The following is a 27,758-nucleotide window of genomic DNA, read 5'->3' as shown; positions in this document are numbered from 1 at the left end:
CCCTCCAATAAAAGTTCAATAGCAATATATCTTCCTTGATTATCCGCATCAATTAATGTTGCAGATAAATTACTCTTTATATAAACAACTAGTCCATTCTTCTTTTCTGTAGAGGATGCAACAAAATGTATTCCCAATTTTGAATTTATCAAATATTTCTGGTCTAATGTTCTAATATGTATTTCTTGTAAACATACAATGTCATTTTTAAATTGCTTCAAATAATGAAATATCTTTCTTCTCTTTTGTGGTGAGTTTAATCCATTCCAAGATAAAAGTCTAATTGCCATTATCAGCAATCGGAAACTTTTGAAGCACCAGCCGCAAATCATATCTTTCTTTGGGCCTTGCTCCTCCCACTGTTTCCATCTTGGTAATAGCAGATTGAGCCTGTTGAGCCTTTTCTTCTTGTTCCTTGCGTTTAACAGCCACTCTTGTCATCCTTGGCTCTTTTGGAATCTCTGATCCCATCTTAGACACATCCAACGCTTGTAAAAAGTCTTCTTCCATTACTATCACTTCTTTTTCTTTAATTTCGCCTTCCTTTCTCCTACCATCCAGAGATGGTGGACTTCCAGCTTTGAGCACATAAGCATAAAACTCTTGTGCTTTACTGACTGTATTAAGACGATGTGTTTTCCCTTCATAGTAAACTATTATACCAGTTGGGATGCCCCATCTATACTCAATCTGACGTTTTTTAAGTTCGTTCACCAAAAAAGCGAACTCCTTCCTACCTCTCAACATTTTTGGGGGAATTTCCTAGGGATGATAAAGCTTTAATTTGACCCCAAATTACTCGATGTTGCTGAGGAACCTTCCTCCTGTCCTTCATTGGATTGGGCTGCAGATGAAGATGTTGATTGAAATTTGGAATTGGATCCCTCAGACCTCTATGCCATTTTTCCATGATAGGGTTTTACCAGCCGTCCAGGGACTCACAAAGGATCTGTAGGTGTAAGCACAGCGGCATATCCTCGTCCCCATGTTATTAAAGGAATGGGACCTTTCCAATTAAGGTCACGCAATTGTTTATAAATTACTATTGGTTTTTCTACATCTACTGATGTACCAAAATGTCTTTCAAGAGCAGAAGTCAAATTTGAAGAAAGATTTAAATGAGTTAATGTGAATAAGGTCAAATTAATTTGTTCCTGTATCAATGCCAAATTAGGAGGGCTACTATGTCCTCCTTTTTTATTTGTTTGTTTAGCAAGGGCAGTTTTAAATGTTCGATTAGCTCGTTCAACAATTGCTTGTCCTTGGGAATTATAAGGAATACCAAATTTATGAATGATGTCCCATTTGGTACAAAAAACATAAACTCCTTACTGCAATAAGCAGGCCCATTGTCAGTTTTTATAACTTGAGGTTTACCCATTATTGCAAAAGTTTGAATACAATGATTAATGACATGTTTTGTCTGCTCCCCTCTTTGTGGTTTAACAAAAATATATGCCGAAAAAGTATCTACAGTAACATGCAAATATTTCCAAGGGGAAAAGGCCGAATAGTGTGTGACATCCATTTGCCAGATTTCATTGGCATGAAGACCTCGGGGGTTAACCCCCATTGATGGATTAGCAGTTTGTTGTGCACAATCCATACATTGCTGAATGATAGCTTTAGCTTCCTACATTGTTATTTTAAATTGTTTAACAAGAGCTTTTGCATTTTGATGATGATATGAATGACTTTCCCATGGAGAAGTAAAGAATAAATGCATATCAGATGCAACTGCATCCGCTATAGCATTTCCTTCTGAAAGAACACCAGGAAATGGCTGATGACTACGCATGTGCCCTATGTAAATTTCATCTTTACGATTCTCAAGTGCCATGTTAAGAGTAAGAAATAAAGATAATAAATTTTCTTCTATCCCTGGTGAAAGATATGTTCCAGGAATATTTTTTACTACATTTGTCACATATAAACTCTGATATAATGTTAAGAGGTTGTGTGGAAAATAACTGAAGAGCCAAAATCACTGCGGCTAGTTCTGCCCTTTGAGCTGATGTTTGTGGAGGGGTAATTTCTGTGTTCCATAGTCCTTTTTCTTTCCATGCAACTGCACCCCACTTTTTCCCTCCATCTGTAAAGACTGTTAAAGCAAACACGAGAGGTAAGGCAGAAATAATAGAGTGCATTGAAATATGCTGCTGATTTAGCAGAGTTAACCTTGGATTTGGAGGGACATGATAGGTTATTTTCCCAACATAATCAGTTAATGCCATTTGTACATCTTGTGAATTGCTCACCCAACATTCCCATTCCTTAGATGCCATAGGGACAATAATGTGATCCAAATCTAACCCTAAAAGGGGAATACTTTGATGGCATCCTTTGACTATCAAGGATGAAAATAATGAGGCCAATTTATTAATTGTTTTGGATTGTGTATGGCCCAAATGCTACCATTCTATTAATAACAATTTTTTGCCACCTACTTGCGCTTTAAAATGTTTAGGTTTACCACAATTAAAACAATTCCCTGTAGGTTTGCCAAACTTCCCCTTTTGAAGGGCGTTGGCTAAAGCATTCATGTTCCATGCATTTATGCCAACTTCTGCACAAGCTTTTAACATGTCTTCCAAAGTATAATCAGGTCTTGAAATTACACTTTGAAGTGCCTTTTTACAATCTGCATTACAATTTTCAAAAGCCAATCTACGCAACAATTCTTGTGCTGCATCAGGATTATCAATTTGTCTTTTAATAGCTTCTTGGAGACGATAAAATAAAATCAGAATAAGTCTCTGCTGGTCCTTGTTTAATACTGGAAAATGATTTTGTAGGTTTTCCAGATTGCAGTACTTTGCTAAAAGCATTAATTATACATCTGCCAATTACGAGATAGGCAGCTGCGGGACTGTCCCCTGCTTGTTGTTGATTTGTGGCAAATTGACCTGCACCATACAACTGATCAGGTATATACAATCTCCCAGAATTATTTCCTGCAGCAATAGCATTTCTTTGAGCAGCATTTCTCTGAATCCCACACAACATATTGAGCTGGACTTAACAGTATCCTCATCATATCCTTCCAATCTTGGGGAGCCATATGATATCCAGACGCAATCCCTTCCACCAAACCTTTGGTAAAAGACGATTGCAGCCCAGTTTCCCGAATACTTTTCCGAATTTCCCTAAGAATTGAAAAAGGTAATGGTTGCCATTCATATTGAATATTTCCTTGCTGATCTTGTTGTTCTGTAATAGGGAATGCCTGCAAACAATCTGAAAGTTCCTCAGGGGTTATATCACCTTTTTCTTGAGCTGTCTTAAATCCTTCTCTTACCATGCCTTTACATTGCAAATTTTGCTCAGTACTTAAAGAATTTGATACATTTGCAGAAGATGGGGTTTGTTTAGGAACACTTTGCAAAACAGTTGACTGAGGCTTAGGTAAGGCTATTTGAACAGAAGGATTATTAACATATAGCGAAGGGGCTGATGCCAGAGAAATATAAAGTTGTTCCCCATCTGGATGACCACTAGTTTCTAAACTTTCTTTAATTGTTTTCCATAAGAGCAAATGATGTTCAGCTGCTCTAGGTTCTTCATGTAAAGACTTTCCTATTCTTATCCAATCATTAAGTTTTAAAGATCCATTTTCAGGATACCATGGACAAGTTTTCCATACTTCTGACAACAGGCTTTCTATAGCTGAAAGACTTGCAGAACAGGATCTACCTCCTGTTTTAAAAAACGTATTCCTAAGAATAAATCTCAACTCCTTTGCATGAGCCTTCTGCATTGTTGAGAGTTCCCCTCCCATACTCACGAAAATTGAGTTGCCTTTGTCCTGCAAAGTCCAACTGAGGTGCACCAAACCTATTCCAGGTGATGAGCAGAGAGGTACTTCGGAATCACGTCGGGGTCATCACTTGTGGTGGTCTCTCATGATGTAAGACAGTGATTCCCAAACTGTGAGCCGCGGCTCCCCAGGGAGCCGCGCTATCGTCATGGGGGCGCCGCGGAATATCTGCGCCCGCTGGGTCCGGCGCTGATGCGCCATTTCTGGGGCGTCTGGTGCGCATGCGCAGTTGCAGGTCGGATTTCCGGGGAGCCGCGGGCACGTCTGGTGCGCATGCGCAGTTGCAGGTCGGATTTCCGGGGGAGCCGCGGGCGAAAAAGATTGGGAACCTCTGATGTAAGAGTCAAACACGCATTCTTCCTCGGGATGAGAGCCCAGAGTCAAATCCAAAGCTCCCTTTTATTATAATTCATGCAAGGGGATACATACTTGTAACATCATGATAGATCAGTGAAGATGCATGCTTATACAGTGAAACAATATATGATTGGCTGAGGTGCTGCCTATTCAGTGTGCTCTAAGCTGAGATAGATACCTAAAATGATTTTTCTGTTTTCATCTGCTGATAACAGTGTGTGTCAGGTTGCTCCCAAGAGCAGAGATTCCCTGGGAATGAGTCAGAGGCAGGAGACTAAAGTTCACATGGTTCAGCTGCTAGTGGTCTGCCAACTAGTGGTCTGCCAACTAAACAACTTGCACGTATACTCTCTACACTTCACCTTACTTTCACCCTCAGATTACCAAAATTCCCAGCATATTTGGACAATATCAGATTGAGCAGACTATTGTAGTAGCAGATTGCATCCACTATTTTAGAAATATATTCATCTTAGCAAGAATAATGACATTTGGATGTATCTCAGTATGGTATTTTTCAAAATGGATTGCAGGTAAGTCATGCTCTTTGCTTTTCAGAGAAAATAGGATAGTTCAGAAATACAACTTACTATTCAGTATTAGAAGAAAGTATGTTTTGGAATTCCTTTGTAAAATCCCAGTTTTGAATGGAAGTTCTTCATTAGATAGACATGCCAAAATTTAAAACTTGTTTTTAAAAAGGTCAACACTATGTATGATATAATCCTTGAGATGATGATCATGAAGAATTTTGCTGATGTAGGCATCTCATTGTGTATACATTGCATCACTGAGCTGCTTGTTACTGCCGCTTCAAAAAGAAGCATCTTTCCACAAAGTTTCATTTCTTGATAGGGAATTGAAAGTTTACATCAATAATGACATCATAGGCAAACTACAAGGTCATAATCAGGGTTCAAATTATATGTGTAGGTGCCTTCAGGCAGTGTATAAAAAGGACTTAATGGTGCTGCACTTTCTGCAACATAAGAAAAACTCTGCTAATGGCTACAGGAAAATAGGTCAAAGACGGTGAGAATTATGCTTTGATATTTGATTAAATTAGAGTGCTTTTCAAACTTAGCAACATTAAAATGTGTGGACTTCAACTCCCAGAATTGTCTAGCCAACCATGGTTGGAGCTTGGAGCTAAGTTGCCAGGTTTGTAAAAACATTGGATCAGATGATCTCTGAGGTCACTTCCAACTTAAGCTATACAGGTGAAACTCATTAGAATATCATGCAAAAGTTCATTTATTTCAGTAATGCAACTTAAAAGGTGAAACCAATATATGAGATAGACTCATTACATGCAAAGTGAGATAGTTCACACCTTGATTTGTCATAATTTTGATGATTATGGCTTATAGCTCATGAAAACCCCAAATTCATAATCTCAGAAAATTAGAATATTGCATGAAATCAATAAAACAAGGATTGTACATAAAACAATATCGGACCTCTGAAAAGTATAATCATGCATATGTATTCAGTACTTGGTTTGGGCCCCTTTTGCATCAATTACTGCCTCAATGTGGCATGGCACAGATGCTATCAGCCTGTAGCACTGCTGAGGTGTTATGGAAGACCAGGATGCTTCAATAGCGGCCTTCAGCTCTTCTGCATTGTTCAGTCTCATGTCTCTCATCTTTCTCTTTGCAATGCCCCATAGATTCTCAATGGGGTTCAGGTCAGGTGAGTTTGCTGGCTAATCAAGCACAGTAATCCCATGGGCATTGAACCAGGTTTTGATACTTTTGGCAGTGTGGGCAGGTGCCAAGTCCTGCCGGAAAATGAAGTCAGCATCCCCATAAAGCTTGTCTGTGGAAGGAAGCATGAAGTGCTCCAAAATCTCCTGGTAGACGGCTGCATTAACCCTGGACTTAATGAAGCACAGTGGACCAACACTAGCAGATGACATGGCTCCCCAAATCAACACAGACTATGGAAACTTCATACTGGACTTCAAGCATCTTGCAGTGTGTGCCTCTCCGTTCTTCCTCCAGACTCTGGGTCCATGGTTTCCAAATGAGATGCAAAAGTTGCTCTCATCAGAAAAGAGGACTTTGGACCACTGAGCAACAGACCAGTTCTTTTTTTCTTTAGCCCAGGTGAGACGCTTCTGATCTTGTTTGTTGTTCAGGAACGGCTTGACAAGGAATACGACATTTGAAGCGCATGTCCAGGATCCGTCTGTGTGTGGTGGCTCTTGATGCACAGACTCCAGCCTCAGTTCACTCCTTGTGAAAGTCCCCAATACTTTTGAATGGCCTTTTCCTGACAATTTTCTCCAGACTGCGGTCATCCCTGCTGCTTGTGCACCTTTTTCTTTCACACTTCTCTTCCACATAACTTTCCATTAATGTACTTTGAAACTACACTTTGGGAATTTCCAACTTCTTTTGCAATTACCTTTTGAGGCTTTCCCTCCTTATGGAGGGTGTCAATGATGGTTTTCTGCACAACTGACAGGTCAGCAGTCTTTCCCATGATTGTGATTCCTACTGAACCAGACAGAGACCATTTAAAGGCTCAGGAACCCTTTGCAGGTGTTATGGCTTAATTAGCTGATTAGGGTGGGACACTTTGAGCCTAGAATATTGAACTTTTTCACAATATTCTAATTTTCTAAGATTGTGAATTTGGTGTTTTCATGAGCTGTAAGCCATAATCATCAAAATTATGACAATCAAGGCTTGAACTATCTTGCTTTCCATGTAACGAGTCTCATATATTAGTTTCACCTTTTAAGTTGCATTGCTGAAATAAATGAACTTTTGCACGATATTCTAATTCTTCGAGTTTCACCTGTAGATACCAGGACAAATCATCCCTAAACTTAAAATGTGAATACTTTTGAACTGCAATATTTTTTTTAAATTGTAATAAAATACTATTTTAAGAATGAGATTTCAAATGAACTATTTAGTTCACAGAACCATGTTGGTCCAGTGGTTAGAATGCAGTACTGCAGGCTACTTCTGCTGACTGACCGCAATTTGGCAATTTAAATCTCACCAGGTTCAAGGTTGACTCAGCTTTCCATCCTTCCGAGGTGGGTAAGATGAGAACTGAAATTGTTGGGGGCAATATGATGATTCTGTAAACCCCTTAGAGAGGATGCTAGAGCACTGTAAAGTGGTATATAAGTTTAAGTGCCATTGCTATTGCTATTTGTGTCCTTCCTAGGCAATACATCGGAAGCTGGATAATTGCCACTTCATCAAAGATTACCAGTAGCCAGTAAAGGTGCATCTTTCATGATAAATATAAAACTCATCACTGTTTGTGAACCATCATTTATGTTTTCCCTCATAAAGCTATGCAGCTGTAATAGAAATGTCCTCAGATAGTGGAATATGTCTTACCAATTAAGAACATAATTGGCATTGTTTATTTCAGGTCCAGGATTGTATACATTGAGAAAAATTGTGGCCTTTTCAACAAAAAGTGAGAATTGCTGCTATAGCCATTATCCATTGATGAGAGATTGTCTTCAACTTCCATTACTGCCTTCTAGCAAGGAATCCTGTTATTTTTTCCCAGGTCTTGCCCCCTTCCCCTTTTGATATAGTTTTAAGTCCTCTTCTAAAGACAACATGTCCCCTTCACTCTTGCAGAAGGAATGTCAGAACTGGAAAAAACTTTCCTTAGATTTTCTGCATATGGAAACACAGCTACTCACCGGAACACCATGTCTATGAAGAACTTCTACAAGATGTTGAAGGAATGTGGTGTGATGGATGGGAAAGTCGTGACCAGCACTGATGTGCTCATTGCCTTCAATGAAGTCAAGTGAGCTTGGAATGATAATGGTGGGAACATTGCAAACAAGCTTGCAGGGACTACTGAAAACCCTAAGATTACTTACTAATTGTTCACAGCAGGCTCTGTTTAGCTCTCTTCTGCACCCACAAACCATATTAAGATGATGTCTTGCCTGCTTTTGCCATAACCTTTTTGTTTCATGAACCTCTCTGAAAGTCTTGTGAAAAATACTGAATCCTCAGAAAGATGTATTCAAATGTGTAAAATAAAATGCGTAGATAGAAATTAGAAGGAAACAAATTGTGTTCAAAATACAATTAATCAAAATATTTTTAAATTAATATATCAATAATATAATAATTTATTATATTATAAATATTTATTATATTACTGTTGTTACTTGTTCCAGCTTCTGCTAACCTAGCAGTTTGAAAGCACGTAAAAAATGCATGTAGATGGATGGGAGTTTATGTTAAAATAAAGTGAAAATAAAGTTGAAACTCTCTTCCTATCCAAGTTCACAGACTCCTAGATACTGTATTTGTCCTAGAGATTAAAGCCTTAATCTTAGAGGCTTATTGATTTCAGCTGTCTGTGGTTTACAGCAGTGGTGCACAATATTTGAAGGGGCAGAGAGTATAATTCAGCTCTTAGTTTCCCAGGAGGAACAAAGATAAATTTTTCGTTCTCTTTATTCTGTTTTTAGGGTTTTAGGTAGCAAAAGGAACAGGAGGCTTGTAGAGTGCTAATCATCCCAATTTTCAGTCTTGAAATGCCCCAATCCCAGAATGCCTTGCATTTTAGGCTGACTTCAGCCATTTTTCAAAGTTTTGGCAGCTTTAAGGTTGAGTATGGGAATTGCATGCAAGAATAAGTTGCTTACCCCTGCGTCACAGCTTAGGGGGAAATAAAAATTCACTAGCATATGGTTAATTGATTTCCCACTCTGTCTCCTGCAGGTTTAAGGGGGCCAACCACATTAACTATATTGAGTTTTTGCAAGCCATTAAATTGCTGAGCAGAAAGTGCTTTAAGGAACAATCTCATGAGGAAGCCCTGCAGGCCATATTGAAGCTAATGGAGGGGAAAAAGCCATCCAACCTGGAAGAATGAGCAAGTGAAGGTTCCTTTGCACCAGGAACGACAGCCTGATTTCAACTCTATACATCTGAATTACTTGAGTAAAAAAATGTAGTTTGTTCTTTTTCCATAGATATATAGGAAATAAGTATGGAATGGGATGCAAGGAACAATTCAGTACCTTGAGAGTTGAGAATCTAAGTTTTCTTTTTGAAAAAAGAAATGTTTTTAGTCTCTTTGTTTGCAAAGATATATTTGAAAACAAAGGAATGTACTAAAACTTATAAATTAAGATTTCCAGTGAAGGAATCTTGTACTTTGTGGTAGGCAAAATAAATTGTAAAAACAAAATACAAATAAACATTTTCTTTGCACAAAGTACACCAATTGGTGTGCTGCTGAATTTACCTGTTGGTAGAAAATGGGGAGAGCTGTAATCCAAAATTACAGCAGATTGGCCTGGAATGAATCTGGATTTGATTTTGAATTGAGTTTTAGGTCTAACCCAGATGTAAAACTTTCAAGTGCATTTGCTCTAGAATTCTGTGATAAACTGAGGAACACAGGCAAATACGTTCTCATGAGGAAAATTTGGACATGTGGCAGTGAGACTGGATAGGCATCTAGCATAAAGTGGCAGCCACCGTACATTGCAACATCCAACAATGCCAGAAACAATACAAATCCCCAGATGTTAGGTAGAACTGGTAGCATCTTTGGAGAACCTTCCTTTGTCCTAGGATCGGGAAGCCTATGAAACACTTTTCCTCTGGTACTCTGTGTTCAGTGTAGGTGTTGTTTAGGATCATCCAACCAGGCCACTGAACTGGGCCACATTGGCTCAACCAAGCTAACTGTACACCGAAGAGCTGCTTTCAGACAGAACAAACCTGCAGAGAAATTCATGCTGGGAGATCAGTGCAATTAATCTTGGAATGAGCAACATACCCAAATAAAGCAGTATGCTATTTTTGCATGATTAGCATTCTTACAGCAGATTTCAATACCCAAATTCTGGGTTCCCTTCCCTTCCTGAAGTTGTGAAAATTAAATGTATTTTAAGAGGGAAAAGTCAGGATTTCTGATCATACATAAGCAATGTTGACTATCTGTGACAAGATGGCATATTTTGGCCACCATAGAGAAGAGGAAACTCTATACTTGGTTCTTGTCTTCAGAACCTTGCATATCAATATAGTAGGTAATGGGATTTAAGAGGGCTAATAGAAGATACTGAATATCAATCATATCTTAATCAATTAATTAACCAATTTTTTTACAAGCAGGCTTGCAAACGTTGTCCTGGGAAAGAACCTGAGTACATTTATATCTGTTCTTGAAAATAGGGCTATATCAGTGGTGGGATTCAGCCAGCTCGCACCACTTCGGGAGAACCGGTTGTTAACTTTCTGAGCAGTTTGGTGAACTGGTTGTTGGAAGAAATCATTAGGGCAGAAAACCAGTTGTTAACTTATTTGAATCCCACCACTGGGCTATATATATAAAAACCAATAGTAATATAGAGGAATTACCAAGCCCTTTAACTTTAGGAACCAGTGGCTCTCCAGATGGTGTGTTAAAATGCCAGCAGCCTCAGTCAGTTGCTTGGGTCATAGATTGCCTGTTCTTAACCCGATTACAGCAGTTGTAGCCTTAGAAGAGAACACATTTGTGGGAGTGAATGGGTTATTTTATTAACATTAGGTTTTGCAAATTTTAAATAGGGCATGAGGCTATGGGCTGCAAAAATCTAGATAACTTCTGGAGAGAAGCAAAGAATTAAGATTTTTTTTAAAAAAAAACATTTCTGCCATCTAGATATTGTAGGCAAGAATGGTAACTGTAGTTTAAGCCTTTTGTAGTAATAGGGCTGAGCAGATAAGGATTGCAGGATGCAGGTTTTCAGCCTCCTCTCCCACAAGCTGTCTATTTTCCTGCTCCCAGTTAAAGCTGCCACCACTTATCCTGGGAATAGTTTTGTCTGGTGTCCACTATCTTAACTCTGACATGTGAGTGAGACAACCACTGACATAAACTGGCTCCTTACTGGCAAATAAGAAAAGAAGACGAGGGAAATGAAATAAATTATGTTTGTATCCCATATTTATTTTTCCTCCTCCCATATTTTTCAGGTTAACTGTTAATTAATACCTCTTATTACAGGCATTAATAAAAGAAAATAGATCATTGTAAATAATTATATACAAATATAATTAAAACCCTTCCTTCCTTCCTTCCTTCCTTCCTTCCTTCCTTCCTTCCTTCCTTCCTTCCTTCCTTCCTTCCTTTCTTCCTTCCTTCCTTCCTTCAAAAGCACTACACTAAAAGGAACCAGGGTTTATTTTGCATCAGTACTAATATTCAATGAGTTTTAAATCTAGCATACAGATCCCTGTATATTTTGTCAAAGTTCTGTCTCATGGTCATGCAACAATTATGGATGAGTTACCTTATTTCATCATGGTGACTCTTCTCCAGCTTCTTCCTAGAAAATGATATGTGCTGGGATCTGAAATGCCAAGAAATTTTGAAGCTAATCAACCTTCTTACCACAGGCCATCTGTAGTTGAAAGGAAATCAGATTACCAAAGTGAGATCAGCCATGATGTCATAATAACTTGATAAAGTCACAATTCCCACTGTAAAATAAACTCCTAAGCCCCTGGTGGTTCAAACTCAAAGCAGGCCTTGTCCTTCCTAGGAGGAATATATTCAAGAAAGAGTAAGGCAGGAGGCTCCAAGGCCATTTAGGTAAGTCTATCTTCAAACCAATTATCACTGGAAGAAAGTCCTCTATACTTCATTTCACAGAAGGGATAGATTTAATCTAGCATGTTTAAGGGTCTTGAAGGCATTTTATCTTGGTTTCATTTAGACATTCCCTGTCAAATCTACCATATAGGATGTTATGAACAGAAAAAGAGGAGCAGGCATGGCTGCCAGTCATGACTCCTTAAAGTCAAGATGTACACTTAATAAAAGAAAAAACTCTATTCCTTTCTGACTCTTTACTCAAAGAGTTTTGAAGCAAAATTTTCAAAGCTAGGGTTGCTCTAGCTTATAGTGTTTTTAAAAGTTAAAATATATATGCAGATCATGGATTGAATTGTGCTGTTTCCTCTGTCTTGCCTTTTTTGACCCTCCCCTCTGAATGCTGTGAATTGACACAATCTCCAAATCTTATAGCCATAGATTCCACAAATTAGCTATGTATTCCTTTTATCAGTTCTAATTCGCATTTAGATTTAAAAGATGACTCCATATTATCACTGTGAGGAAGGAGAAAAAAATTCTATCTGCATTTTCCATATTGTGCATGATTTTTCTCTATTGTATAGCTCTATAAGGTTTCACCTTTCATGCCAAGCTAAAAAGCTTCAGGCACTGTTGTCTTTCTTCCTATGGAAGTTGTGGTAGCCCCTAAATAATTTAGCTGCATTTCTTTGCACTTTTTTAAGCACTACATTATTATTTTTTTAAGATGTGGAAACCAGAATTGCACACTAAGAGAATAGTATAGTTACACCATAAATGATAAAAGGGCTTTACTATATTGCTGATTTATTTTTAGTCCTCTTCCTTTTGGTACCAAACATGGAATTTGGTTCCCTCCCCACAGAGGTGAAATCTAAAAATTTTCCCTACCGGTTCTGTGGGTGTGGCTTAATTGGTGGGCATGGCTTGGTGGTCAGGTGACTGAATGGGCATGGCCAAGAATAATAAATAATAAAAATAATAAAGTATACAAAACTTAGGAGCGTCTACCTTCTTTAAAAATAGAGGCACCGGTCTACCAATTGCCTTTTTCTGGGAGGTCTACCTTCTTTAAAAATAGAGGCACTGGTCTATTAGCTGCCTACAGTGCTGATCAGCTGTAGCTTTGAAGCACCGCGGCAGTCATATAAGGCCGTTTGCAGCTATATCACCACCAAAAGCTTCAGGGACAGAGAAGAGGAACAGTGAGGCATGGGCGGGGGGGGACGGACAGATTTTTGCTACTGGTTCTCCGAACTACCCACCCTCCTCGCTATTGGATCGTGCAATCCGGTCTGAACCGGGAGCATTTCAACCCTGCCTCCCCCCACTTTTAAATTTATCCTCCCCAACTGCATCCCAAATGGCTCAACTTTGTCTAAGCCTCAATACTTTGATCCAGTGTTCTTCAACCGGGAGTTAAAGTCCTTGCTAAGTTGAGAAACACTACTCTGGTCAAAGTCATGAGTACCCAAATTATTGAAAACAATTGCAAGATAACCTTCCAGGCAGATATGACTTTAAGAATCTGGCAAGATTTTTCACTCATTACCAGACCAGAGTTCATTTATAAATGGACAAAGCAGAAAAACAAAATTATGAGCTCTATTTTATATATAAATAGATTGTGATCCCTTTTGATGAAAAATGTTCCTTCAGCCTGATGCATTGTATTCTAATTTAAGTGATTGTGATGATATTTGTTCATCAAAGTGATTATAGGATGAAGTAGGAGAGCTTTGGTCTGCATTGCTATAACAAGAGGAATTGTGAGAAAGAATGAATTCATACTGTTTTCTGATTTTGAACATGAAAGAAACAAACAAATCTTGATGGACCAATAGCAGATTGATTGATGGACCACAGGAGATCCCACCTCCCTCCCGCTCATCCTATTTTTTCTGTCCCTATCTTTTAGTCACAATTTGTAATTCTCTTTGTCCTAAATTTCAAATTTTTTTTTTTCATTCTCATCAATATTTTTTCTCTGTTTTGAACCATAACTATACTTGGTGTCCCCAATGCATATATTTGTGAATGCTATAGTTTTTAAATATGGCAAGAAGGCTTAAGGTTACTTGTTTTGAATTTTATTTTTCTGTTTTGCCCATTATAAATGAATTCTGTATTTGCTCCATTAAAGAGAGTCACTTCTCAAAGTCCACTTGCTTTCTTCACATTTCTTTGAAAGCTTTCTCTTAATCAATGGAATGTATTCAATTCCCTCTAGATTCTTCATTGTTGAAGATTTTTGTGTAACTGCTAACTCTAATTACTGAATTCCAAATGACAGTTCATATGCATTGTATGTCATAAGCCTAAAAAAATGCTACAATCTATTAGTAGCTTTATTTTCAGGCTAATGGAACACCTGAGTGACTAATGTTCTAATCATTAATGATTAATGATTCACGATCCCAGTGGAACTGGCACTCTAGTTTAGAGCATTTGCTTGACTGTATTTTGTGACATTTTGTCAAGTGTGGAAATCAGGAGTCCAGGCAGTTCAAGTGAATATATAGGTTGATTGAAAATTTAAACTCTCTATTAGAATCTGAAATACTAACAATAAAACCAAACCGGCAGTAGATAAGAATCAACAGAATTCAAGGTGGATGGACTTAGATCTCTTGTGGGTGTTGCAGGAACTCAAGACTGATGATGGATGGCTGAATCCTTCCATGAGGTTCAACCTGATCATCTCCTACACACTTTCTGTCATTTCAGAACCAGCTATATATATGTAAGCATAATGCATATAGTATCAAATCCTATAGAATTTCTTGGCTGGGGCTCTCAGAATTGTTCAGAGAAGCTGAAGGGAACCAAATTATCTATCTCAATTACTTTCATCCTATCTAGGAGATCCATTTTATGAAATCCTGATAGTGCCATTTAATAACTAACTCACCTTCTGGCCTTGCTTTGGCCACGATGGGGTGAACTTCTGAGCAAGTTCTACAAATTCTCTTGCTTCCTCCTTTTGTTTCCTTTTCCCAAGCGCAGAGGGATGTCAGAGCTGGAAAAAGCCTTCCGCAAATTTGCTGTGTATGGAGACACAGCTGCCACAGGCAATGACATGACAGGCAAGAACTTCTCCAAGATGTTGAAGGAATGTGGTGTAATGGATGGCAAAGCAGTGACCAGCACTGATGTGGACATTGTCTTCAATAAAGTCAAGTGAGCGGAAGGGTTGGTGTGTGTATATATATTTGTGGACAGGCATCCAACCTCAATAAGGCTAATGTGTAAATAGTTATTACTGCAACATTGCTCTTCTTTTTAAATTGTGAACCAGATAATTTTGTTTCAATCAAGATACATTGTCATGTCCCTTCACTATGAAACAGAGATGCCTTTTCTTAAGGACATGTCCACAATGCAGGCAGGGCCTGTTCCTCATCCCTAGCCTATAGTCGAGGCCACCTAAATTCATTTATTTGATCCAATATTAAAGTGGCATGTTCCTCTTCTCATATAAAACTTCATAAATGTACAATTTTTATTTTATTTTATTTATTTTCTTTGTCACAACATTATATATAAGCATAAGCATGAAATAACTACATGATATATAAGCATATATATAACCATAAGTATGTAATAACTATATGAAATTGTATACAATCAAAGGGAACATTAGGACAGGAACGGTAGGCACTTTGGTGCTCTTATGCACGCCCCTTACAGACCTCTTAGGAATGGGGTGAGGTCAACAGTAGATAGTTTTTGGGTAAAGCTTTGGGGATTTTGGGAAGAGACCACAGAATCTGGTAGTGCATTCCAGGCATTAACAACTCTATTTCTGAAGTCATATTTTCTGCAATCAAGATTGGAGCGGTTCACATTAAGCTTAAATCTATTGTGTGCTCCTGTATTGTTGTGATTGAAGCTGAAGTAGTCTTCGACAGGAAGGACGTTGTAACAGATGATTCTATGAGTTAAATTCAGGTCATATCGAAAGTGGCGGAGTTCTAAATTTTCTAAACCCAGGATTTCAAGTCTGGTGGCATAAGGTATTTTGTTGTAATCAGAGGAGTGGAGAACTCTTCTTGTAAAATATTTCTGGACACGCTCAATTATATTAATGTCTAAAATGAGGTATGGGTTCCAGACAGGCGATCTGTATTCAAGAATTGGTCTAGCAAATGTTTTATATGCTCTGGTTAGTAGTGTAGTGTTTCTGGAGAAGAAGCAACGCAAGATTAAGTTTACAACTCTTAAAGCCTTTTTTGTGATGTAGTTGCAGTGGGCTTTGGCACTTAGATCATTTGCTATGAAAACTCCAAGGTCTTTAACAGGGTGGGGGTCATCTATAAGGTAGTGTCCATTGAGCTTGTATTTATTTATTTATTTATTTATTTATTTATTTTGTCACAACATCATACAAAAAGATTATATAGCATATAAACATATATATGAGTAAATATTAGGAGGTATGAGCATATATATATATAGGAAGAAGAAAAGAAAAACAATAGGACAGGAACGGTAGGCACGTTTGTGCGCTTATGCACACCCCTTATGGTCCTCTTAGGAATGGGGTGAGGTCAATAGTAGAAAGTTTTTGGTTAAAGCTTTTAGGATTATGGGAAGAGACCACAGAGTCAGGTAAAGTATTCCAAGCACTGATGATTCTGTTACAGAAGTCATATTTTCTGCAATCTAGATTAAAGCGGTTAACATTAAGTTTAAATCTATTGGTTGCCCTTGTATTATTGCAATTAAAGCTGAAGTAGTCTTTGACAGGAAGGACATTACAATAGATGATTCTGTGAGTTAAACTTAGGTCTTGTCGGCGACGGAGTTCCAAGTTTTCTAAGCCTAGGATTTCAAGTCTGGTGGGATAAGGTATTTTGTTGTTTTCAGAGGAATGGAGAACTCTTCTTGTAAAATATTTCTGGACACGTTCAATTGTATTGATGTCAGAGATGTGGTGAGGGTTCCAAACAGGCGAGCTGTATTCTAGAATTGGTCTAGCAAATGTTTTATATGCCCTGGTTAGTAGTGTGGTGTTTTTGGAAAAGAAGCTACGCAAAATTAGGTTTACAACTCTTAGAGCTTTTTTTGCTATGTAGTTGCAGTGGGCTTTGGCACTTAGATCATTTGACATGAAAACTCCAAGGTCTTTAATGGGATGGGGGTCGTCTGTAAGGTAATGTCCATCTAGTATGTATTTAGTGTTCAGATTCTTTTTTCCAATGTGTAAAACAGAGCATTTGTTGGTTGAGAATTGGAGTTGCCAATTTTTTGACTATTCTGACACAAAGTCTTTTTGAAGGGTAGCTGTATTGTTGGTAGTGTTAAATAGTTTAACATTGTCAGCGAAGAGAACACAATTGATTATAATATGGTCACAGAGATAATTAATGTTTAATATGAAGAGTGTTGGTCCAAGAACGCTGCCTTGGGGAACGCTGCTATTGACAGGAACAGGATTTGATAGGGCACTGCTATTTTGACCACTTCTTGTCTATTTGACAGGAACGCTGTTATCCAATTGTGGAGGGGTTCTGAGATGCCGTAGGATTTTAGCTTTAGGAGAAGTTTGTCATGTACTACAGAGTCAAAAGCTTTACAGAAGTCTATCTAAATTGCATCTATTGCTTTGCCCTGATCAAGATTTGTAGTCCATATGTTTTTGCAGTATAGAAGTTGTAAATTACAGGATATTTTTTTTCTGAAACCAAATTGTTTATTAGAGAGTAGATTGTTTGTTTCTAGGTGGAGGGTAATGGACTGGTTGATGATTGATTCCATTACTTTGCAGGTGACGCAGCATAAAGAGATTGGTCTGTAATTTTCAACTTTGAAGACAGGGATGACCGTGGCTAGTGACCAAAGTTTGGTTAGGGAGCTGGTCGTGAAAGCTTTTTCAAAGATTATGCTTAGGGGTTCTGCTAAGTTAGTGGAAAGCTTTTTTAAGAAGTATGCACATAGACCGTCAGGTCCAATAGATAGAGATGGTTTCAGTTTGTGAAGGGCCTTTTCAACATTATCTTCTGTGAAATCTATTTATGTTAGGTCATTGTACTCATTGTTGGTACGACTGGGGAATGATGGGTATGAGCCATTACTGTTAACAAAGACTGAGCCAAAGAATGTGTTAAAGAGGTTTGTTTTAACTGTTTCATCATTATATTCTTTGCCGTTAGATCTTTTTAGTGGTGGGATGGATCTTGAGTCTTTAAGTTTGTTGTTCACAAAATTATAAAAAGCACGGTTGGATTTTGTGCACAGAAGGTCTTCTTCTTGTTTGGTGTGGTAATTGGTGCATTCAATTTTTATTTGGTTGCATATATTTTTGTAGCAGTTTCCGAAGTTGGTTACATAGCCAGTTTTGTTTCTTCACCAGAGGGATTTCTTTTTGGATTGGAGCTTTTTTATTGATATGGGTAATTTGTTTTTCCTGGTTTGGTGGTACGTATAGTTTAATGATTCTATTGACTTCAAGTAGAAAAACTCTATAGTGGTCTTCAGCAGTGATACAGGTTGAGAATAGATTTTGCCAGTCAAGATATGAAAGGTTGGTGTTTATAAGTTCATAGTTGGCTTTTTTGAAATTGTAGTTTGGAATACCATTATTAAGTTTTTTGTAAGGGCGTATATTGAGTCTATCATGCTGTGGTCACTGTTGGAAAAGGGTTCTTTTATTTGTAGTCCATAAATTGAGTTTGCGTTGTTGCAGAAGATGAGGTCAAGGCAGTTGTTGTGTCTTGTATTGTTAGTTACTAGTTGATCAAGACCTAGATTTGTAACAGCATTGTATAGGGTAGTGTGTATGGGATCAGTTGTACGTTCGTTTGTTATCCAGTTAATAAGAGATAGATTGAGGTCACCCAGGAAGATGAGAGGATATGGGCAAGAGGTGGCCCATGATAGTAGTGTGGTTAACATGTTCACATGTGCGATGTCGTAGTCAGGGGCTCTGTAGCATAGCAAGAAGTGAAGTGTGATGTTAAGGGATAGTTCGCATACAATAGTTTCAGGAACACAAGAAGTGGTCAAAATAGCAGTGCCCTATCAAATCCTGTTCCTGTCAATAGCAGCGTTCCCCAAGGCAGCGTTCTTGGACCAACACTCTTCATATTAAACATTAATGATCTCTGTGACCATATTATAATCAATTGTGTTCTCTGAAACTATGTTCCTGAAACTATTTTTGTGCAACTTGAATATTTTTTAGATTCAATGACTTTTTGTAAAAGATAGCCACTCCACCTCCTCTGCGGGTTTCACGATCTGACCGAAAAACATGATACCCTTTGACTGAAATAATGGAGTCAGGGAGGGATGAGTTCAGCCGTGTTTCGCATACAAATATAATGTCAAATGTACCAGTATTTAACAAGAGGAGAAATTCAGGCAATTTGTTTACAACGCTTCTTGCATTTATCAGTTTGCATTTGAGATCTGCAGTGTTTGGTGTTGAGGAAATAAGAGGCGTGAGTACCTAGTTCTGAACAGGTGGTTGGAGGTTCTGAACGATGGGTGGTTGGAGGTTGGTTGGTTGAATGATGGGTGGTTGGAGGTTCTGTACGTCGAGTGGTTGGAAGTTCTGTACAACAGATGGTTGGAGGTTGGTTGGTTGAACGACAGTTGGTTGAAGGTTCTGTACGATGGGTTGACAGTTCTGTATGACAGGGAAGTTCTGTATGGGTGGTTGGAAGTTCTGTACGGGTGTTTTGAAGTTCTGTACGATGGATAGTTGGAGGTTGGTTGGTTGAATGGCAGTTGGTTGAAGGTTCTGTACAACGGATGGTTGGAAGTTTTGTACGATGGCTGGCTGGATGTTTTGAGTGATGGGGGGGTTGGATGTTTGCCAATTGACTGTAGGTTTTTCTTTTTATGCAGTCAGCACGGTAGTCAATGTAAAGGTTGGTTTCATCTTCGTCTTGTCGTCGTTTAAGTTCTGTGTGGCTTTGAAAATAACCGTGTGTGTATATGTATGACATGAATAGAATAGAATAGAATAGAATAGAATAGAATAGAATAGAATAGAATAGAATTTTTTTTTTTAAAGTTTTATTTATCCAATAACATATCCAATAACATATTTAATGTACCATCATATACAATTAATCGGATCTACCCGGTCACCACCCCCTTCCTTTTACTCTCCTTCTCTACCTTCTTCTACTTTCCACAACCATCCTCCCCCTCTCTTATCTACATCCTCTCCTCCTTCCTCCCTACTCCTTTCTTCTCCTTCTTCTATCCCTCTTCCTTCCTTTCCTCTTCCTCCTCTTCTCTTTCCTACCTCCTTCTCTCTTCTACTTCCTTCTTTCCCATCATTCTGAAGTGGTAGCCAGGCAGCTCCGATCTTACATTAATTATACATCTTCAATCATCTTTGTACATTAACTATCAATCCATTTTCTACCCTCATCCCCCCTCCCCCTCCCTCCCCCTTCTTCCCCCCACCCCCTGGGACTTCCCAGAACCGAATACAGGGTATAAAACTAACAACAAAAATTAAAATATAGCACAAATCATAATCCATAATCACTCCTTAAAACCTCCACTCCCCTTCCAGAGACAAAGAAAATACTTTTCTTCCAATCCATTATATATCAGACCATTCCACTCCTAGAGTTCTCAGAAATTTCCGATTGAGTTAGTGTTTGTTCTTGAATAAAGTACATAGTTTTTAATATCCAACCTTCATCAATCAATATCAAAACAACGTTCCATCTTCCAAAGGTTCTAAAATGTCTTTCTTCCTTAAGCAGTCTCTCAAGAATAGTTCATATTTCCAACTTAATTTCTTTAATTTTTCTGTCCAACCTTCAAGGGTAAACAATAGTCCATCTTTTCACATCTTTAACATTTATATACATCAAATAATATTACAAATATCCAATATATCAATTATAATAATTAAAATCTTCACTTTACCTTACTTATATCAAATAACGTTATTAAAATTACACCTATAACTTATCCAAAATATATCTATTATAACAATTACATTCTAATTAGCCATATAACAACATTACATCCATCACTTAAATATAATATTTAATCCGAATTCCTAAATTTTACTATCTATCCTCCAAAGTTAAACAATATCCCATCTTCCTATTCCTTTATACCTCAAATATATCAAATAGTACCCCTAAAATTACACATTTATATCCAAAATAAATCATTTACAAAAATTAACCATAATCATATATAATAGAGTTAAACATTCTCCCTCCCCTTCTTCTGTCTTACACATTTTCCACCATCTATTCACCATTCAACTTAACATCTATTAATAAAGAATTCCCAATCTTTAATACATTAGTGTAAAAATCTCGTGCTTTACAAATTGTATTGAGAAAATACTTTCTTCCTTTATAATTCACTGTTAAACCAGCTGGAACCTCCCATCTAAAATATATCTGATGTTTCTTAAACTCATCCACTAAAAAGGCAAATTATTTTCTCTTTCTTAACATTTTAGGAGGAATTTCCTTCATCATTATTATATCTTGTCCTAATATTTGAAATTTATTTTTATAAAATGCTTGCAAAATTCCATACCTAATCTTCTTATTTGTAAAATAAATAACCACATCTCTCGGTAAACACTTCTGCCTTGCCCACCAAGAATTAACACGATAAATTTTTTCAATATTAACTTCAAAATCTTCTGGTTCCACTCCCTCTATCTGAGCAAAGGCCTGAATAAAAATCTCTTTCAAATTTTCTTCCTTACATTCTTTTAATCCTTTCACCCTTATAGCATATTCCATTAATTTATATTGTAATATAACCCTTTCTTTATCTGCCTTATCAACCTTAACCTGAATATCATCTATTTTATTTTCTAAATTCAGATTAATTTGAACTTCATCTATTTTCCTTTGCAAATCTAAATTAATTTGGTTAAATTCATCCAGTCTTTCTTCTGTCTGTGTACTAGATAACAATAATAGGGTAATTGATTCCTTTAAGTTTTTCATCTCCCTCCTCTGCTCTTCCACCAAATCTTTAAAATCCAGTATTTCTTTCTCCATTTCATTAAATTTTTGATCTATTTCTGAAAGATGAGCCTCCATAAACTCCTGTAAAAAATTCCTTAGACTTTCTTTAATATCCTCTCTCAATTTCCGTACCTGAAGTGAAGAAATTTCCAATATTTTAGAAGTGGTTAAATCTCTTTGCTTAAAGACCATTTTTAAACTAAATAATACCAAGAAGAAGAAAAAAAAGGAATAAAAAAAAATCAATAAACTTTTCTTCTTAAACACTGTAAGAAAAAGATAAAAAAAGAAGAAATTTTTTTTAAAAAGAATTCCATTAAAAAAAAATATCTTGTTATATTCTTCTTAAAGGTTCCACGCCAGCAATTGTAATCAGCATTTCCTTAGCTTTTGCTTATCTTAGCTTTCACTTTCAAGACACAAAACGCCATCTTTCATCATCTCCACTCTTGAATACGAATACCTTCTCTGTCAGGGAGTTAAAATCATCTTACAATCAAATGCCAGCCCTCCTGTTTTCGGCTCTTTCCGTGTTGGCAATCTATCAATAATCCTTTTCAGTCATGGAGATGGACGCTGCGTTTTGTTCTGCATTTGCAGAAGCGTTCTGGATTCTGGAGCTTTTTTCGAGCTATAGAAGGAGCGTTCCCAACAAACCACCAGAAATCATTCTGGGGCTTTCCTTGGGTGCTCTACTTCAGCCCGAATGCTCACCTCCCCCTCTTTGCCCGAGGGCAGAGATTTACGAGCTGTTGACAGAAGATTAACGCTGTCTAAACAGCTCTACAGAATCACACAGAACTGGCGGACTGAGATAGCCCACCATTAACGAAGCGGAGCCACCCGGAAGTCCAATAGAATAGAATTTTTTATTGGCCAAGTGTGATTGGACACACAAGGAATTTGTCTTGGTGCATATGCTCTCAGTGTACTAGGATCTTGCCAGTATGAATTGGGAGAAGCCCTGTTTGTAATCATAATAGCTGAAGGCAGATCTATTCAGGAAGCAAAATAACTCAAGATTATATGGTATCCCAATTTGACAGAATTGTGTAGAAGTGTAATAGTATGTTGGAATGACCTTGGGAGACAAGAGGCCCACAGGGTAATAAGGCAGCTCAGTTTGCAGATGGGGGAAAAGCATGAGGAGTTTTGAATGGGAACTTCCCCTGTTTTCTGGAGACTAAAAGAAAAGGAGGGGAGAATAGAATAGAATAACAGAGTTGAAAGGAACCTTAGAGGTCTTCTAGTCCAACTCCCTGCTTAGGCAGGAAACCCTATACCATTTCAGAAAAATGGTTATCCAATCTCTTCTTAAAAACTTCTAATGTTGGAGCATTTACAACTTCTGGAAGCAAATTGTTCCACTGATTAATTGTTCTAACTGTCAGGAAATTTCTCCTTAGTTCTAGGTTGCTTCTCTCCTTCATTAGTTTCCACCCATTGCTGCTTGTTCTACCTTCAGGTGCTTTGGAGAATACTTTGACTCCCTCTTCTTTGTGGTAGCCCCTGAGATATTGGAACACTGCTATCATGTTATCCCTAGTCCTTCTTTTCATTAAACTAGACATACCCAGCTCCTGCAACCATTCTTCATATGTTTTAGCCTCCAATCCCCTAATCATCTTTTTTGCTCTTCTCTGCACTCTTTCTAGAGTCTCAACATCTTTTTTACATCGTGGCGACCAAAACTAAATGCAATATTCCAAGTGTGACCTTACCAAGGCAATATAAAGTGTTATTAACACTTCACGTGATCTTGATTCTATCCCTCTGTTTATGCAGCCCAGAACTGTGTTGGCTTTTTTGTCAGCTGCTGCACACTGCTGGCTCATATCTAAATGGTTGTCCACTAGGACTTCAAAATCCCTCTCACGGTACTACTGTTGAACAAGGTACCATATATATTGTACCTATGCATTTTATTTTTCTTACCTAAATGTAGAACCTTACTTTTTTCAAACGCTTTTATTTTTGCAAGATTATTTTAATATAACCTTACAATAAATTAGAATCAGTTCATCCCTATACATCTTGTCTGGACTACACCACAAATCTGACATCAATTTTCCAAGACTATGAGTATTTCATCCTCCTTTCTCTGTTTAGTCTCTTTTATTTAGGTTGCAGATCTTCCTCCTGTCTTCCAAGGTCATTTTCACAATTACAGGAACGGATCACTATCTTCCTTTAACTCTACTGGCTGCTTAAAAAGAACATGAAAATAGAAACCTACTGTAAAGAATGTTACAGCAGAGTAACATCAGAACTATAAATTACTTTCCTGACATGCCATCTTCTGTTTGTAAATAATTGTGGGCTTTCCCCTTTATGTTTTATTAATTAGACAATTATTCCCCTCTTATGTTTGATTAATGGGATAATTGTCTTGAAATAATTATTGTTTATAACACTACTTGCTTTGTAAATTCTTGGATGCCTTGTTCAGGGTTTGTCTTGTACTGAGGATCAGAGTCAAGAGTGAAATCCAGCAGGTTCTGGAGAACCGGTAGCAGAAATTTTGAGTAGTTTGGAGAACTGGCAAATGCCACCTCTGGCTGGCCCCAGAGTGGGGTAGGAATGGAGATTTTGCAGTATCCTTCCCCTGCCACGCCCACCAATCCATGCCCACCAAGCCACACCACGCCCACCAAGCCATGCCCACAGAACTGGTAGTAAAAAAAAAAATTGATTTCACCACTGGTCAGAGTTGATGTGTTTGTGTATTCCCAGGACCAAGACCGCTCGCAACATCACATATCCAGAATTCCAAGAAGCAATAAAAGAGCTGAGTGCTAAACGCTTCAAAGGAAAGTCCGCAGAGGAGGCTTTGCAGGCCACTCACCAGTTGATGGAGGGCAAGGAACCAGGCAACGTAGGAGCGACGGTGAGTGAAGAGCTCTCTACACATCAGGGATGCAGCCAGTCAATGATGCTGCCAAGGATACCTGAGCAAGACCTATTCAGATACACTACATTCTTTAATTGCAATCTCTCATACCTGATTTGTTTTTGTTTATTTATTAATTTAATTTATATGGCTGCCCATCATGCCCTACTGATTTCTCCCTACATTTCTTACTCTTCCTTCCTTCCCACTTTCCTGACCGACTTGCTTTCAGAGATTGTGGTGCTCCATTATTGAAGGCTTTTAAGAGACTGGACAGCTGCTTGTCTGGAATGGTATAAGGGTCTCCTGCTTGGGTAGAAGGTTGAACTAGAAGAGCTCCAAGGTCCCTTCCAACTCTGTAATTTTGTTATTTCTTCTTCTAATTCAGGGGTCTCCAACTTTGGCAACTTTTAAGCCTGGTGGACTTCAACTCCCAGAATTTCCCAGACAGCTTTGCTAGCTGGGGGATTCTGGGAGTTGAAGTCTACCAAGCTTAAAGTTGCCAAGGTTGGAGACTCCTGTTCTAATTCTTTTTGTATGACTAAGCTACTGATCACATCATAGCTGCAGGGAAGGCCCCTTTTAGATTGCAAGCTTGTGATCATCACTAGTAGTATTGCTATAACCAATTATTTGTGACTTCGCAAACAGCAGTGAAACAAAACTAGTGAAATCTTTTTTGGAAAAATTCTACATGATACTCAGAAGAAACCACATTACCTCTCATCAGTGCATTTTATTGATTTTATTCTGCAGCTTCAGCTATCACTCAAGTGACCAGAAACTACATTCTATTCTCTTTCCCTGTCCCTCTCCCCCACCTCTCTTCCACCCCTCCAGAAAAGCATAGTGTTAGAACAGTTAATATACTATGCAGAACCCTAAGAAAGCCCATAATCTACAACGATTCACCCAATATGTAGGTCTTGGTGTGAATAAAGGCCGTACATCCCATTTGTTGCTTATCCCTTAGCTCAGTTGTACTGACCTGTGAATCTCCCACGTGCTGGAATTAGCTTATCAGCATCATCTTCCCTTCCCCCAAACCCATCATCAGTAGGCAGCTGATTCTTTGCGAAATTGTCTTGCAGAAAGCTGTTGCAGCTGGTGCAGTAGACAGACTGACGGACACCAGCAAATACACGGGTTCTCACAAGGAACGCTTTGACGAAAGTGGCAAAGGCAAAGGGATAGCTGGGCGTGCAGAAATAACGGACCACAGCGGCTACGTTGGGGCTTATAAGGGAAGTGGGACTTATGATAAGACCCACTAAATGAGGAATGGGGCCTCCTGAAAACCTTGCCTGTCCTCCTTGGCCTTGGAATGACATGTCAATAAACACCTGCTCTTAAATTATTGTGTTTAGTGTTTGTGAGACTATAAGTGATTGGTATCTAAATGAGGAAAGGGTTAGAATTGTTCCCTTGTTTTGGAAGATCCTTCATTATTTATTTATTTATTTATTTATATTTATTTTATTTGTCACAACAGTATATATAAGAATAAGCATGAAATAACTATACGATATATAAGCATATATATAATCAATAGTATGTAATAATTATATGAAATTGGATACAATCAAAGGGAACATTAGGACAGGAACGGTAGGCACGTTGGTGCTCTTATGCACGCCCCTTACAGACCTCTTAGGAATGGGGTGAGGTCAATAGTAGATAGTTTTTGGTTAAAGCTTTGGGGATTTTGGGAAGAGACCAGAGTGTCTGATAGTGCATTCCAGGCATTAACAACTCTGTTACTGAAGTCATATTTTCTACAATCAAGATTGGAGCGGATCACATTAAGCTTAAATCTATTTTGTGCTCGTGTATTGTTGTGATTGAAGCTGAAGTAGTCTTCAACAGGAAGGACGTTGTAACAGATGATTCTATGAGTTAAACTCAGGTCATGTCGAAGACGGCGGAGTTTTACCACATCTTACTCCACAAGGCATAGAAAAAAGATGCCATCATTTTAATACTTGTGCCTCATTTCCTTTCATTGCCATAATCAAAGACACAAAAGTTTCTTCATACTGACTTTGAATGTTCTTTTCTTACAGATTCTCATCTAGATCTCTACTAAAAAGCTTATTGATAAAAGAATTAACTTGTATCTTCCACATGCAAAACATATATTTGAGCTGTCAAATTGATCTATGGGTTATCAAAAGATGCCTATTCTAGGCATGAAGATGTTAGGCCCTTAAAATTCAATCATGTTTGCTTCTATATATGTATGCTTAAGTTTCAAGCCTTGGGGCTACAGTCCTCCACAATGCCATCATCTGTATTAGCCAAAATCTGAAAGACAAAATATATTGTTAGTTTGAATTTCTTCCATCTAAATTCTGGGGCCTGGACTTGAATTGACTTGTACAGATGATGAAACTTCATTTCTTAGACACCCTGCTCCTTCTCCCATTGTGACTGATTGGATGTTCCACATAGTGTAGGCTTGAGTCAGATCTGTGACTAGGTCAGTTGGATCTTTTCCTGTTCTTAGCCAGGAAATAGTAAAACAGTTAGCCCCAAATGGGAAAAACAATATTGGATGTAAACATATGTATGCTTTAGGAAATGCATGAAGGAATAGCAGTGCCCCACTTGTAAACTTTTTGAATTCATGGAGGATTCTGTATCTTGCTGCAAATGAACCGGAACTGCCAAACTTACTGGATGATTCCTAATTTAATTTTAGCTTACAATTTATTGTAGATTATGTTTTTTCAGGGCAAGACATGAAGTGTAGAAGATAAATGATCTGGGCTCATTTAGTATTCTTAAAAAACTTTCTCCCAATGCTTTTAAGTAGAGGCATGAATTTGTTTTATATCTGTTTATGTGATGCACATTATGCAACACATTAGTGCCCAAACTCCTAACTTCTCATACAAACTAATAGGAGAAGAACTGGCAGTTACTAGGAAGTGACAGATGTTGGAGCAGAAGTAATCCTTATCTTATGACTAAAATGGAGCCTACCCTTTATGGTCAGAAGTCTTGATGGCCGTTATGTGAAGCACTCAAGTGATTGCTCGGGACTGCCAAAAGGATGTCCACTTCTGGAATCGCATTGCATGACCCAGTGGCAAAGTGTTTTGCTTTCTTAATGTGA

The 27,758-nt window shown here is 38.0% G+C and overlaps 1 protein-coding gene across 2 annotated transcripts; it reads left to right on the top strand.

Annotated features, from left to right (window-relative positions):
* The first annotated feature begins 218 nt into the window (after window positions 1–218).
* TPPP2 (tubulin polymerization promoting protein family member 2) lies at window positions 219–26,081 on the top strand. 2 transcript variants are annotated; one of them, XM_058183196.1, is made up of 5 exons: window positions 219–4,707; window positions 7,577–7,969; window positions 14,783–14,956; window positions 24,484–24,637; window positions 25,732–26,081. In XM_058183196.1, exons 2-5 carry the CDS (start codon window positions 7,800–7,802, stop codon window positions 25,912–25,914), a joined length of 681 nt encoding a protein of 226 aa, XP_058039179.1. In that variant the 5' UTR covers window positions 219–4,707; window positions 7,577–7,799; the 3' UTR covers window positions 25,915–26,081. The 2 variants fall into 2 exon arrangements, with proteins under 2 accessions (XP_058039179.1, XP_058039180.1); XM_058183197.1 differs by lacking the exons at window positions 219–4,707; window positions 7,577–7,969 and adding an exon at window positions 7,981–9,123 and having other exon boundaries at window positions 25,732–26,039.
* Window positions 26,082–27,758: the final 1,677 nt, after the last annotated feature.

Source organism: Ahaetulla prasina, chromosome 4 (genome assembly GCF_028640845.1).
Source record: "Ahaetulla prasina isolate Xishuangbanna chromosome 4, ASM2864084v1, whole genome shotgun sequence".
Taxonomy (NCBI): domain Eukaryota; kingdom Metazoa; phylum Chordata; class Lepidosauria; order Squamata; family Colubridae; genus Ahaetulla; species Ahaetulla prasina.
This window is presented reverse-complemented; position numbering and strand designations above follow the sequence as displayed.

What these genes read in the sequence shown, in the direction of transcription:
- TPPP2 (XM_058183196.1), top strand. Translation starts at nt 7,800, where the DNA reads ATGTCAGAACTGGAAAAAACTTTCCTTAGATTTTCTGCATATGGAAAC. An exon ending in ATTGCCTTCAATGAAGTCAA is followed by an intron (nt 7,970 to 14,782) that starts GTGAGCTTGGAA and finishes TCCCAAGCGCAG; the next exon opens with AGGGATGTCAGAGCTGGAAA. An exon ending in CAGGCAACGTAGGAGCGACG is followed by an intron (nt 24,638 to 25,731) that starts GTGAGTGAAGAG and finishes ATTGTCTTGCAG; the next exon opens with AAAGCTGTTGCAGCTGGTGC.